This window comes from Hyperoodon ampullatus (assembly GCF_949752795.1).
Source record: "Hyperoodon ampullatus genome assembly, chromosome: 7".
NCBI classification, from domain to species: domain Eukaryota; kingdom Metazoa; phylum Chordata; class Mammalia; order Artiodactyla; family Ziphiidae; genus Hyperoodon; species Hyperoodon ampullatus.
In genome coordinates this window covers 44773891-44788828 of record NC_136920.1, presented here as the reverse complement: position 1 = coordinate 44788828, position 14938 = coordinate 44773891, and the positions used below count along the sequence as shown (strand labels likewise).

General features: G+C 39.1%; 1 protein-coding gene across 1 annotated transcript in view; it reads left to right on the top strand.

The window, feature by feature from the left end:
* Positions 1–379: 379 nt before the first annotated feature.
* Positions 380–14938, top strand: part of TYR (tyrosinase) — a gene marked incomplete at its 3' end in the record, with an annotated part of 88847 nt that continues 74288 nt past the window's right edge. The window contains exons 1-2 of the mRNA XM_079709571.1: positions 380–1213; positions 12636–12852. Coding sequence (XP_079565697.1) covers positions 395–1213; positions 12636–12852 — 1036 coding nt within the window. The 5' untranslated portion in view covers positions 380–394. The remainder of the gene's footprint in view (positions 1214–12635; positions 12853–14938) is intronic.

Sequence of the window (14938 nt, the reverse complement as noted above, 5' to 3'; positions counted from 1 at the left end):
GAAGCTCTATTCCTGACATGGCTTCTCATTTGCCAATTTAAATCATCACTAATTTTATAGTCAATTAACTGGGTTTATTTAGATCAGGTGGTATTATTATTATTATTATTCTAAACATAAAAATTAAACTATTAATGGTGAATAGTGTTTCTCACTTTAACGTAGGCCTATCCCACTGGTGGGATACATGCCAACTCCAAGGAAAAGTTAGTCATGTGGTTTTCAGAAGATGAAAGCTTAAGATAAAGACTGAGAGTGTTTGATGCTGGAGGTGGGAGTGGTATTATATAGGTCTTAGCCAAAACATGTGATAGTCACTGAAGGGGTAGCTGGAAAGAGAAGTGTGTGGCTCAATTAACCAGCTCAGGCAGACCTTGTGAGAACTAGAGGAAGAATGCTCCTGGCTGCTTTGTACTGCCTGCTGTGGACTTTCCAGACCTCTGCTGGCCATTTCCCTCGAGCTTGTGCCTCCTCTAAGAACCTGATGAAGAAGGAATGCTGCCCACCATGGGAGGGTGATGGGAGTCCCTGTGGACAGCTTTCAGGCAGGGGTTCCTGTCGGGACGTCATTCTGTCCAAGGCACCACCTGGACCTCAGTTCCCCTTCGCAGGGGTGGACGATCGGGAGTCTTGGCCCTCCGTCTTTTATAATCGGACCTGCCAGTGCTTTGGCAACTTCATGGGATTCAATTGTGGAAATTGTAAGTTTGGCTTTTGGGGACCCACCTGCACAGAGAGGCGACTTTTGGTGAGAAGAAACATCTTTGATTTGAGTGTCCCAGAGAAGAACAAATTTCTTGCCTACCTCACTTTAGCGAAACATACTACCAGCCCAGACTATGTCATCCCCACAGGCACCTATGGCCAAATGAATAATGGATCAACACCTCTGTTTAATGACATCAACGTTTATGACCTCTTTGTCTGGATGCATTATTATGTGTCAAGGGACGCACTACTTGGGGGCTCTGAAATCTGGAGAGACATTGATTTTGCTCATGAAGCACCAGGTTTTCTGCCGTGGCATAGACTCTTCTTGCTGCTGTGGGAAAAAGAAATCCAGAAGCTGACAGGGGATGAGAACTTCACTATTCCATACTGGGATTGGCGAGATGCAGAAAATTGTGACATTTGCACAGATGAGTACATGGGAGGGCGCAACCCTGCAAACCCTAATCTACTCAGCCCAGCATCCTTCTTCTCCTCTTGGCAGGTAAGACGTGTTGGACATACAATATCAGAGCATAAAAGAACGGTAGCAATCACTTCTTCTGGAAGGTCTTCATAAACACCTTTCCCATCTCTCTATCTCCTGCCAAGCCTAGAAAATTTTCCCTGTCAAGAGCTCTCAACATACCGTGTATTTTCCCTTTATAGCACACTTCACAATTGTAGCTCCAAAGAGATTTGTGTGGTTATTTGTCTAATATCCTCTACTTGGTTCCTAAAATCTAATGAATAAAAAGTACTTGGTTCATCACTGTATCTCCTAGCACCTGGGATGGTGCCTGGCAAATGGTAAGAGCTCATGAAGTATCTGTTGAACCAATGGGTGAATGAATACTTAGATGATTAGGTAAATAAGTGATTTAGGTCAATGTTTCTGAAATTTTCTTCACAATAAAATTTATACATTGCACAAATTAAAATTACAAATTCCTGTCTTTATCCCAGGAATCCCATTGATAAGAATCTTCAAAGGAGGGTCCTGGGAAGACCTCATTTACTAAATGTCTACAGTGATTATCACCATCAGCAAAATTTGGGGAATATTACTTAGATTAAATTTTCTTTTAAAAAAATATATGAAGACCCTGAGGCTCAAACAGGTAAATAATGAAAATAGCTAATATTCATCGATCAACTAGCATGTATTTTAAAAAATAAACCTGAGGTATAAAGATATTAGGTAACTTGTACAAGATCGCAGAACTAGTAAGTAGCAGAGACAAGATTTGTTCTCAGATAGCCTGGCTGCATGACAACCCTATAATATCGGGTTGGTCAAAAAGTTCATTCGGGTTTTTCTGTAACATCTTATGGAACAACCTGAACAAACTTTTTTGCCAACCCAGTATTTCCAAGGACATGTCTGCTATGATGTCTAAAGGATCTGGCCATCCTACCTCATTTTTTTCAATAAGATGCAGAAGAAATTATAATTTTTTTCCAAAATAAGTGCAAACTTTTTAGGTACAAGATAAGGGATTGTTATTTTGAAGTTTAATTTCTGTTTCTCCTATTCTGATTTTTTTCACTCTGGATTAGGTGCAAAAGGTAGCCAAAGAAATATGCTTTTAATTATTTATCATTTTAAAACCATAGGTGGAAGGAATGTTTTTCTGCCTGTATTCCAATCATTTCTAATACAGCACTTTTGACTAGCAGTGCTTTATGGAACTAAACCCCAATATTTAAATGAGATGGGAAGAATCTTGCATTCTTACCCGGCGCTCTGCAATTTTGAAATGTGGATGGCTTCCCACCCGCCCCCCTGCACTAAGTTCACACACCTTCCAAATGGAGCCTATTGAAGCTCATTGAAAATGATCACTGTAATGTCTTGTGTCACTAATGTCAGCTATTTACCAAGAGAAAGGAGTGTATTTGTGCAGGAAAGGCTGCAAAAATTGTGCTTCAAAAAAAAAATCTATTTCAATAAGGATTCAGACCTCCTACCTTAATCTATAAAGTGCAAAACTCTCATCTAACTCTCACATCCTCCGTTACTGCTTAAAATACGGTTAAGCTTGGATGCGGGATTTTCAGTCAGTTATAGTGCTTTCCTTAACTGCTTTTCTTGACCCAGAAAAACTGGAGGATTATCTAAATTACCAAAAAGTTACCATATCCACACTAAAGCTTAATAGGCAAATACTAATTGATATTAATTACATTAGATGTAGGCTTCTTGGAAGTACCTAAATTATGTTTCTAATTTTTTCTATTCATTTGTTGATTATTGAGTGGAAATTTTTTCTGTTTTTTTCTCCTTTACAATTGTGTCCAGTTTTACTTCTAAATAAAACTTTTTGGGTCTAGTAGGTAAACACTAAGTTGAAATTGTTACAACATTGGATTCGATATTGTTCTATGATTAAACTACTGTGTAGTAACTGGTGTTAAAAATAAGATTAGGAAATACAGAGGACAAAGACCATTGAAGAAAAATGAGCAAATGACGATTTAAATAAGGAAGGTGAAATGAGTGAACACTTATGTTCACCTACCGTGAGTGGTGTCATTGTGTGAGGTGACAGTCAAACCCAATTCTAGTTGGCTGTTTCCATTCCTTTGCAGAGCATCTCTGGTTATAGTCCTTTAAAAATGAAGATCAGTTATTTATATTGACTTAATTCAGCAGTTCTCAGTGTCTTCTAAATCACTTAGGATCTTAAAAAATTGCATGTGCTCCACCCATCTACCTTCTGCCAGAAAATCATAGTCAGGGTGTCCACTGTGAAGTCCAAGCATCTGTATTTTTAAAAACTTCTACTGTAATTCTAATGCACAGCCAGCACTAAGAATCACTGATTTAATTAATATGCAAATTGTTTTGGTATCTCTTCCACTTTACAAACTCAGGTTCTATAATAAACACACCACTAGTTTAAATGCTTTTGCCTGAATTGAACACTCAGATCAAGAACTAGACTGTTTTATGTGAGATGATGAGACCAAATATCTTCCAGACTTGGTGAGTTCATTAATATCTTCTTAATTATTTAGACTCAGACCCCTTGGTACAAAGCCTCCTGTTTTTTCTCGGTTTCAGATATCTTTTACTTGACACACAAAAAAAATAGAGTTTTTAGATTTATTAACTCATAGGATTTATTAACTCTGAGCTAAGAGACCTTCAGTGGTGTGTAGTGTATTGCCTACATTTTGTAAAAGAAGATAGTGAGACCTCGAAAGCTAGGATGATTTGTCTAAGGTCACACAGCTGAGGACTAAAACCCAGTGCCTTTGACTCTAATGCTATTTCAAGTTAACCATGTTGTTTCCTATTTTTAAGGAGCCGTTTAGGCTTGGAAGGGATAAAACAAGCCACTAATTTATGGATGTAAATTTTGACTTGTAGTCACTTTAACTCCCTTAAAATTCAGTTGCACAGACAACTGGGGCAGATATTCTGATGTAGTCCTTTTCATTCATGTTAGAGTGAAATTATTCCATTAGACGTTTATTTATCTACATCCCTTACTCAGGTAGAATTGACCTTCACCCTTTTGCACTATCATTATATTTTGTACAGATTTGTATCATAGTACCTATAATTCTTCAATACATGTAATTGTTTTCAAACCTATCTTTGTCTAACAGACTGCCATCTGCTCCAATGTAGAAACCATTTCTAATTTATCTTTATGTCCACAGGGTCAGGAACATAATATATACATGGGATGGGCTTTGTCAATATATGTTGAATTGAACAAAATTGAAAATAATAGAAATGTTAGCTCCAGTGCTAACACACATAAAAAATTAAACTCTGCATAGACATAGCTAGATTTCTAGAACATTAAGCCATAATTTATAGCACTGGATCCCCAAGGCCAAGGACACAATTATACCAAAATAAGCAGTAACTTATTGTCTGGAATAAAACATTTTGTGTAGCTCTCTCTAGGCTTATGTGTGTGTGTGTGTGTGTGAGTGTGTGTGTGTGTATGAAAAAAATGAAAGCACACATAGAGAAGATCAGGCAAGTTACAACCCGAGTGTTACTTAAGTGAGATTAATAATATTTACTGATAAGGTTTTTTATTCAATAACATAATATATTAAAAATTATGAACTTAATGTTAGTTTTCATAGAAAGCCTATATTCAGAATTCACATGCTTTTTTGTATATTTGTTCCTTTATTTTTTGGTTTGTTTAATGCCAAGAGCTTTTAAACTAGAAGCATGTTTGTCGTCAATTAAAGCAGTCCATTATTTTTGGAGGTGGGGGGTGAACATTAAAGTACAAATACCTATGATCAACACAGTTAGATCTAATGTTATGCAAGCAGCAGATAAGCTAGCCGTAAGAAGGAAAGGGTAGCTGTCATGATGGATCAAAATGAAGAGAAAAAAATTTTCCAAGATGATAGACATGAGTGAAGTGTGACCAGGGAATTCACTCATCAGGTGAAAAGCATATCACATGGAAGCAAACAGTAGGAAGAAAAAAAAAGTTACATTTCAGCAGAGAGTCATGGGTTTAGGTAACCATGGCAACAGCTCAGTGAATTAACAGCTTCTCTTTTTTCTTTATGAAAAAGATTCTGTGGAATGTCATAGGGTTTACATTTTTATTTAGATAAACCTCTAATGTCATGATAGAATTTTTGCTCCTAAAGCTTTTAATAACTGGTTGTTTGTTGCTATTTCTTTATGTTTAAGAGAACGCTAAGTTCACTTTCTCCATTAATACATCTGTTTCTTCTTTCTATATCTCACTTTTTTCATTTGACTTGGGACAGCTTGATGTGTTTCCCCCAAATCATATGTTATAAGTCACCTGTGTTGAAACAGAAAAAGAACAAATTCCTCATCAGAAGACTAATGCCATTTACCAGATTCTACCTCTGCTACTTACCAGATGTTATTGGACAAGTTATTTGGAATCTTTGACCTTTGTTTTTTTTTCTCAACAGAAAAAAATGGGGTGCAATTATCATATGTGTGTTTTCTGTTGTTGATGAAAAAACTAAATGGAATGGAAAGTAGAATAATGCAGTGGAAAGGGCATAGTCTTTTGAGTCATAAAAACATGACTTTTGTAGCTTACTTAGCTACAAAATCCTGAACAAGTTACTTAATTATTCTGAGACCTTGTTTTCTTTAAAATTAGAATAACATATCTTAAAGCATTATAGTAAAGGGATTCAGTGAAATCTGTTAATGTAAAATGACTAGTTTAGTATCTGACATATTCTTTGAGTTCCAATGTATGGAAATTATCATAATATATCATTATATGATATATTGATGATAGTTATTATAATAATGACTATTCATCCAGTGTTACAGAGTCAGGGTTAACAATTTGGTGGCCTGCCCAATGGTCTTGTATTCAATAATAATATAATAGCTGCCATTATTAAACACTCTGTACTTGGCACTATATACTACATGCTTTACATAGATAAATTATTTGATCCTTCATAAAAAGTTGTTATAGTCCCCATTTACAGATGAAAAACCTCGATATTCAGAGAGCTTAAGTAATTTACTCAATTTGGAAACCATGTCTGACTGCAATCTGCATGATGATAACGATAGTGATAACACTTTCTCCTACCCTGCCCCTCCTTCTGAATCAAATATAAAAACAATAATTTGAGATTAAGTTTTTCAAATTATTTCAGGAAATGGAGTAGATTTCTTCCTTTTTCCTAATACATTGTCATCTGAATATTTAGCCACTTGGCTGTTGGCATTTCAGCAAAAATAGTTTCATTCAAACCTCTCTAATTTAACTGAGTCTGCTGTAGGAGTCTTTTAGGCAGTAGGATCTTTTGAAAATATCATGATATGGTTTATTATTCAACCAGGAATGAAAATGATTTCATCTGTATACCCACTGTGATGTCTAGTTAATCGACATTTTAAAGGAATCCAATATATTACACTCAATGCAAAAGTTAAGTTAGCTTTATTGAACCATCCCTAAGCCATTTACAGGCAGTCATAAATCTATTGGATATAGATTTGGAATCAGGAGGACTGTGGATTAATGTTCTATTCCTGGCTCTGAACATCATATGACCTTAGACAAGTCACCCAACAATTCAAGTTCTCAATTATGCATGGATAAAAGGATTGAGGAGGGCTTCCCTGGTGGTGCAGTGGTTGAGAGTCCACCTGCAGATGCAGGGGATGCGGGTTCGTGCCCTGGTCTGGGAAGACCCCACATGCCGCAGAGCGGCTGGGCCCATGAGCCATGGCCGCTGAGCCTGCGCGTCCGGAGCCTGTGCTCCGCAACGGGAGAGGCCACAACGGTGAGAGGCCCGCAAACCACAAAAAAAAAAAAAAAAAAAAAAAAGGATTGAGGAATGTCATGAATTATGAAGAAAACTAGAAACTGACATCTGTTGAGCCAGAAACTGCATTTTATTATTTTATTAATATAATAATAATAAATATAATAAATTATACATTAATATGTAATATTTATTATTTCATATTACAGTTGAAGAAATTGAGACTCAGCAAGCCTAAATAACATACTCATTGCCCCATTGCTAGTAAGTAGCTGAGCCAGAGTTGAAGCCCATACCTACATGAATTTGGAAACTAATTCTTTTCCAACACACAATCCTTCAATTCATAAATGATATCTTAGTGACCAGAAATTAAAAGCTTCTCTAAGTGTCTGTTGTATAACACAGTAGCAGCCATTCCCGGGGGAGCAAGCCTCATTCAGTTCCATCTGACGGTAATTTAATTTGCTTTTACATTCTTATAAATTGCCAACTCACTGGAGCTGGAGACTGATAGATTTGTTTTGATTATTCCTAACTGTGGTGCAAGCAGCTGACCAAGGAGACTTCACTTTTAAAATATTGTTCCATGTGCCTTGCCTGTTGCCCATAAAATTATTAATCATAATACAGGGTTTTAGATCCTACTAGCCTTTTATACTCTTGCACACTCAGTTTCCTCATCATTAAAATAGGTCTATGTTCATCAGTGATATTGGCCTGTTGTTTTCTTTCTTTGTGACATCCTTGTCTGGTTTTGGTATCAGTGTGATGGTGGCCTCATAGAATGAGTTTGGGAGTGTTCCTCCCTCTGCTATATTTTGGAAGAGTTTGAGAAGGATAGGTGTTAGCTCTTCTCTAAATGTTTGATAGAATTCGCCTGTGAAGCCATCTGGTCCTGGGCTTTTGTTTGTTGGAAGATTTTTAATCACAGTTTCAATTTCAGTGCTTGTGATTGGTCTGTTCATATTTTCTATTTCTTCCTGATTCAGTCTTGGCAGGTTGTGCTTTTTTAAGAATGAGTCCATTTCTTCCAGACTGTCCCTTTTATTGGCATAGAGTTGCTTGTAGTGATCTCTCATGATCTTTTGTATTTTTGCAGTGTCAGTTGTTACTTCTCCTTTTTCATTTCTAATTCTATTGATTTGAGTCTTCTCCCTTTTTTTCTTTATGAGTCTGGTTAATGGTTTATCAATTTTGTTTATCTTCTCAAAGAACAAGCTTTTAGTTTTATTGATCTTTGCTATCATTTCCTTCATTTCTTTTTCATTTATTTCTGATCTGATCTTTATGATTTCTTTCTTTCTGCTAACTTTGGGGTTCTTTTGTTCTTCTTTCTCTCATTGCTTTAGGTGCAAGGTTAGGTTGTTTATTCGAGATGTTTCCTGTTTCTAAAGGTAGGATTGTATTGCTATAAACTTCTCTCTTAGACCTGCTTTTGCTGCACCCCATAGGTTTTGGGTCGTCGTGTCTCCATTGTCATTTGTTTCTAGGTATTTTTTGATTTCCTCTTTGATTTCTTCAGTGATCACTTCGTTATTAAGTAGTGCATTGTTTAGCCTCCATGTGTTTGTATTTTTTACAGATCTTTTCCTGTAATTGATATCTAGTCTCATAGCATTGTGGTCGGAAAAGATACTTGATATGATTTCAATTTTCATAAATTTACCAAGGCTTGATTTGTGACCCAAGATGTGATCTATCCTGGAGAATGTTCCATGAGCACTGCAGAAATATGTGTATTCTGTTCTTTGTGGATGGAATGTCCTATATATATCAGTTAAGTCCATATTGTTTAATGTATCATTTAAAGCTTGTGTTTCCTTATTTATTTTCATTTTGGATGATCTGTCTATTGGTGAAAGTGGGGTGTTAAAGTCCCTTACTATGAATGTGTTACTGTCGATTTCCCCTTTTATAGCTGTTAGTATTTGCCTTATGTATTGAGGTGTTCCTATGTTGGGTGCATAAATATTTACAATTGTTATATCTTCTTCTTGGATTGATCCCTTGATCATTATGTAGTGTCCTTCTTTGTCTCTTCTAGTAGTCTGTGCTTTCTTTTGGTTTCCATTTGCATGGAATATCTTTTTCCATCCCCTCACTTTCAGTCTGTATGTGTCTCTAGGTCTGAAGTGGGTCTCTTGTAGACAGCATATATATGGGTCTTGTTTTTGTATCCATTCAGCCAGTCTGTGTCTTTTGGTGGGAGCATTTAATCCATTTACATTTAAGGTAATTGTCGATATGTATGTTCCTATTCCCAATTTCTTAATTGTTTTGGGTTTGTTATTGTAGGTCTTTTCCTTCTCTTGTGTTTCTTACCTAGAGAAGTTCCTTTAGCATTTGTTGTAAAGCTGGTTTGGTGGTGCTGAACTCTCTCAGCTTTTGCTTGTCTGTAAACGTTTTAATTTCTCCATCAAATCTGGATGAGATCCTTGCTGGGTAGAGTAATCTTAGTTGTAGATTTTTCTCCTTCATCACTTTAAATATGTCCTGCCAGTCCCTTCTGGCTTGCAGTTTCTGCTGAAAGATCAGCTGTTAACCTTATGGGGATTCCTTTGTGTGTTATTTGTTGTTTTTCCCTTGCTGCTTTTAATATGTTTTCCTTGTATTTAATTTTTGACAGTTTGATTAATATATGTCTTGGCATGTTTCTCCTTGGATTTACCTTGTATGGGACTCTCTGTGCTTCCTGGACTTGATTAACTATTTCCTTTCCCATATTAGGGAAGTTTTCAACTATAATCTCTTCAAATATTTTCTCAGTCCCTTTCTTTTTCTCCTCTTCTTCTGGAACCCCTATGATTCGAATGTTGGTCAGTTTAATGTTGTCCCAGAGGTCTCTGAGACTGTCCTCAGTTCTTTTCATTCTTTTTTCTTTATTCTGCTCTGCAGCAGTTATTTCCACTATTTTATCTTCCAGGTCACTTATCCATTCTTCTGCCTCAGTTATTCTGCTAGTGATCCCTTCTAGAGTATTTTTAATTTCATTTATTTTGTTGTTCATCATTGCTTGTTTCATCTTTAGTTCTTCTAGGTCCTTGTTAAATGTTTCTTGCATTTTCTCTATTCTGTTTCCAAGATTTTGGATCATCTTTACTATCATTATTCTGATTTTTTTCAGGTAGACTACCTACTTCCTCTTCATTTGTTAGGTCTGGTGGGTTTTTATCTTGCTCCTTCATCTGCTGTTTGTTTTTCTGTCTTCTCATTTTGCTTATCTTACTGTGTTTAGGGTCTCCTTTTTGCAGGCTGCAGGTTCATAGTTCACGTTGTTTTTGGTGTCTGTCCCCAGTGGCTAAAGATGGTTCAGTGGGTTGTGTAGGCTTCTTGGTGGAGAGGACTAGTGCCTGTTCTGGTGTGTGAGGCTGGATCTTGTCTTTCTGGTGGGCAGGTCCACGTCTGGTGGTGTGTTTTGTGGTGTCTGTGGACTTATTATGATTTTAGGCCACCTCTCTGCTAATGAGTGGGGTTGTGTTCCTGTCTTGCTAGTTGTTTGGCATAGGGTGTCCAGCAGTGTAGCTTGCTGGTTGGTGAGTGAAGCTGGGTATTGGTGTTGAGATGGAGATCCCTGGGAGATTTTTGCCATTTGATATTATGTGGAGCTGGGAGGTCTCTTGTGGACCAGTGTCCTGAAGTTGGCCCTCCCACCTCAGAGGCACAGCACTGACTCCTGGCTGTAGCACCAAGAGCCTTTCATCCACACGGCTCAGAATAAAAGGGAGAAAAAGTAAAAGAAAGAAAGAAAGAAGATAAAAGAAAATAAAATAAAGTAAGATAAAATAAAATAAAGTTATTAAAGAAAAATAATTATTAAGAAAAACATTTTTAAGTAAAAAACAAGCAAACAACAAAAACGCATGTATAGAACCCTAGGACAAATGGTGAAAGCAGAGCTATACAGACAAAATCTCTCACAGAAGCATACACATACAGACTCACAAAAAGAGGAAAAGGGGAAAAAATCATAAATCTTGCTCTCAAAGCCCACCTCCTCTATTTGGGATGATTCGTTGTCTATTCATGTATTCCACAGATGCAGGGTACATCAAGTTGATTGTGGAGATTTAATCCGCTGCTCCTGAGGTTGCTGCGAGGGATTTCCCTTTCTCTTCTTTGTTCGCACAGCTCCCAGGGCTCAGCTTTGGATTTGGCCCCGCCTCTGTGTGTAGGTCGCCCGAGGGCATCTGTTTCTCACTCAGACTGGACTGGGTTTAAGGAGCCGCTGATTCGGGGGCTCTGGCTCACTCAGCCCGGGGGGAGGGAGGGGCACAATGTGGGGCGAGCCTGTGGCGGCAGAGGCTGGCGTGACGTTGCACCAGCCTGAGGCGAGTTGTGAGTTCTCCCTGGGAAGTTGTCCCTGGATCCGGGACCCTGGCAGTGGCGGGCTACACAGGCTCCCCAGAAGGGAGGTGTGGAGAGTGACCTGTGCTCACACACAGGCTTCTTGGTGGCGGCAGCAGCAGCCTTAGCGTCTCATGCCCGTCTCTGGGGTTTGCGCTTTTTTAGCCGCGGCTCTCGCCCGTCTCTGGAGCTCCTTTAAGCAGCGCTCTTAATCCCCTCTCCTCGCGCACCAGGAAACAAAGAGGGAAGAAAAAGTCTCTTGCCTCTTCGGCAGGTCCAGACATTTCTCCGGACTCCCTCCTGGCTTCTAGCCCCCTTCAGGCTGTGTTCACGCCGCCAGTCCTCCCTGCGTTCTGACCGAAGCCAGAGTCTCAGCTCCCAGCCCCGCCTGCCCTGGCAGGCGAGCAGACAAGCCTCTCGGGCTGGTGAGTGCTGGTCGGCACCGATCCTCTCTGCGGGAATCTCTCCGCTTTGCCCTCCGCACCCCTGTTGCTGTGCTCTCTTCCATGGCTCCGAAGCTTCCCCTCTCCACCCCCCACAGTCTCCGCCCATGAAGGGGCTTCTAGTGTGTGGAAACCTTTCCTCCTTCCCAGCTCCCTCCCACTGGTGCAGGTCCCGTCCTTATTATTATTATTATTTTTTTCTTTGCGGTACACGGGCCTCTCACCGCTGTGGCCTCCCGTGCCGCGGAGCGCAGGCTCCGGATGCGCAGGCTCAGCGGCCATGGCTCATGGGCCCAGCTGCTCCGCGGCACGTGGGATCCTCCCGGACTGGGGCACAAACCCGCGTGCCCTGCATCGGAAGGCGGACTCCCAACCACTGCGCCACCAGGGAAGACCCCGTCTCTGTTCTTTTTCTCTCTTTATTCTTTTTTCTTTTGCCCTACCCAGGTATGTGGGGAGTTTCTTGCCTTTTGGGGGGGTCTGAGGTCTTCTGTCAGCATTCAGTAGGTGTTCTGTAGGAGTTGTTCCACGTGTAGATGTATTTCTGATGTATCTGTGGGGAGGAAGGTGATCTCCACGTCTTACTCTTCCGCCATCTTCCCTGCCGTCCGACACAGGGGAGACCTATGGTATTTAATTTATTTTCTCAAGTGGTAGATTCAAGACTAGAACTCTGTTCTGAATTTTAACATTCATGGGTTATTCTGCCACCCTCAGAAAGCTGTTTCCTTCAACAATTTACTTTAAAACATTAATCTCCTGATAATCAGAAATCCAAATATGGTAATCAGGTACCTCAACCTCCCTACCTTTCCCCTTTGACTTAGAGGTGGATACAACACCCCTTTAACATAAAGGCGTTTTGTGCAGGTCGTCTGCAGCCAATTAGAGGAGTACAACAGCCGTCACGCTTTATGCAACGGGACGTCCGAGGGACCAATACTGCGCAATCCTGGAAACCACGACAAAGCCAGGACCCCAAGGCTCCCCTCCTCTGCTGATGTGGAATTTTGCCTGAGTTTGACCCAGTATGAATCGGGTTCCATGGATAAAGCTGCCAACTTCAGCTTTAGAAATACACTGGAAGGTAATCCCCTTTTCTCCACTCATTTAAATTTTCTTTTTTTCTGAATTCATATTTATAATCTCTTATTCAAAATCCTGGGTCCAGAAGTGTTTGAGAATTCAGAATTTTCTGAGTTGAGTAAGGGCATGTGGCATGTGTACATATATGGCCAATAACCCTAGGAGAGTATGAGGGGCACACATAATCTGAAACATGAATAACTCTTCAGAAAAATGTATGAAGGTATGCACCAGGTCAATAAATTGAGACAAGAGGCAGCCTAATGGAGAATAAACTCAGGTTTTACGCTAAAAAACTATTGGTGCCAAACAAAATAATACATTTTTTGACCTTTTTGTATTTTGGAATTATAGATATAGGACTGTGGACCTATAATATTTTTCTAACTTTTAGTATTTTTATCTAGTTTAAAATATTCTGTAGCTTGCACCTTGCCCTCTGCATCTCTTCCATCTGGCTGTTCCTGAGTTATATCCTTTTACAGTAAACAGGTGAGCTAGTAAAAAAAATACATAAATAAAAGAAAAAATAAAATATTCTGAATGCTAGCCTCTTTGAGACAAGTCTGTTCTTTTAACTATAATAAGGGTAAAATCCCCATTTAAGGTTAAGGCCCCATCCCGTTATCCCTCAAGATTTCTGTGTTTCATCAGAGATTCCTTATCATAGTCTCTTCTAAGGCCTACCTACTTCTCCTGAAAAGCTCTCAACTTTGCTTGCATCTTCCCTTCAGCATCTGTTCATGCTTCTCTGCTCAGTGCTGACCGAGTCATGAAACCTATCTCTGCCATCTCAATTTTCATTATGGAAACAAACCTACAAACAAACAAAAAATAGGAATATTCACTCAAGTTACAGATTTAATCTGAGTTCCGGGGAGACATAGGGGACCAATTCTGGCAAGGCAGATAACTCAAAATTTAACACTAGACATTCCACCTCCTAAAAACTCTTTGGCACCCGACCATGGAGACAAAAATTTCTCTTTTCCTATTTCTTCCTCCTTAACGTTTTTTGTTTGTTTCTTGTCATTGTGATTGTTGCTTTGTCCTCTAATTTTTGTTGCTCATTGTGCAGGATAGTGTCTCTGTCTCTTTCATTTCCTTATATTTTTCTAATCCAGAAGGTCTTAGGGCCTTGCTCTACCTCAGAAGCAATTTAAACAAGGAGAGTGTCACCCTAAAGAGGAACCTTGGCACAGCTATTAGAATAAAAATTGTGTTTATTTTCCTTAAATAATATTAGTAATTAACTCTTTCCAAGTAATCTCTATGTGCAAGGCACCGTGCCAAAGATTCTGTATAGTACCATCTCACTTAATTCTTACAACCATCCTCTGAGGAAGATAGCATCATTATTTCCAATTTAAAGAGAGGAAACAGGATCAGAGATATCAGTAATTTGGCTACCACCCATTCGGTAAGTGGCAGAGCTAAATCTGTTCCTAGATTTGGCAAGTGCCAAAATCCAAGAGTCCTTTCCATTGTACTCTGATGACCCTGAGTGAGTTGAGCGTTTCTTGAAGGTTGAAAATATCAAGCTAGTCCTTCAATAATATAACACGAGAAGGCAATGCCTGGTGCCCAGGAGTCTCTGAGCCTACAGACTAAGACGAAGGCACACAGACAATTTGGTGTTCACCACATGGGTGCATTGGGCATCCTATTGGACTGTGCAGGGGTTAATAGCAGGATTCCAGATGCTGACTTAATGACATTATAAAGTGGGGCTCCATCCTTAAGGGAATTATAGTACATTATAGGTTATTCAGGCAGATTTTCTAACAGTGAGAAAGCATAAACTCTGTTATTAAGGAACATGGGCTTATCATGGAAAGAAGGTAGGGGAGCCTCACTTCTCTGGGCCTCAAGTTAAAGAATAAAACTGGCTTGAGCCATGTCAGCTCAGCCAGTGGCTTTCAAATGAGTTTCTAATGCACAGAGTCAGTAGAGGACATCACATTTATTGTCAATAATTTGTGAATACTAATAAGTTATATCTGTGAATTATTTTTTTTCCAATAAGCTATTCTTATTTACTCATAGTCTAGTATGCTTTCTTGAGAAAGAGAGAAAAGACATTATAG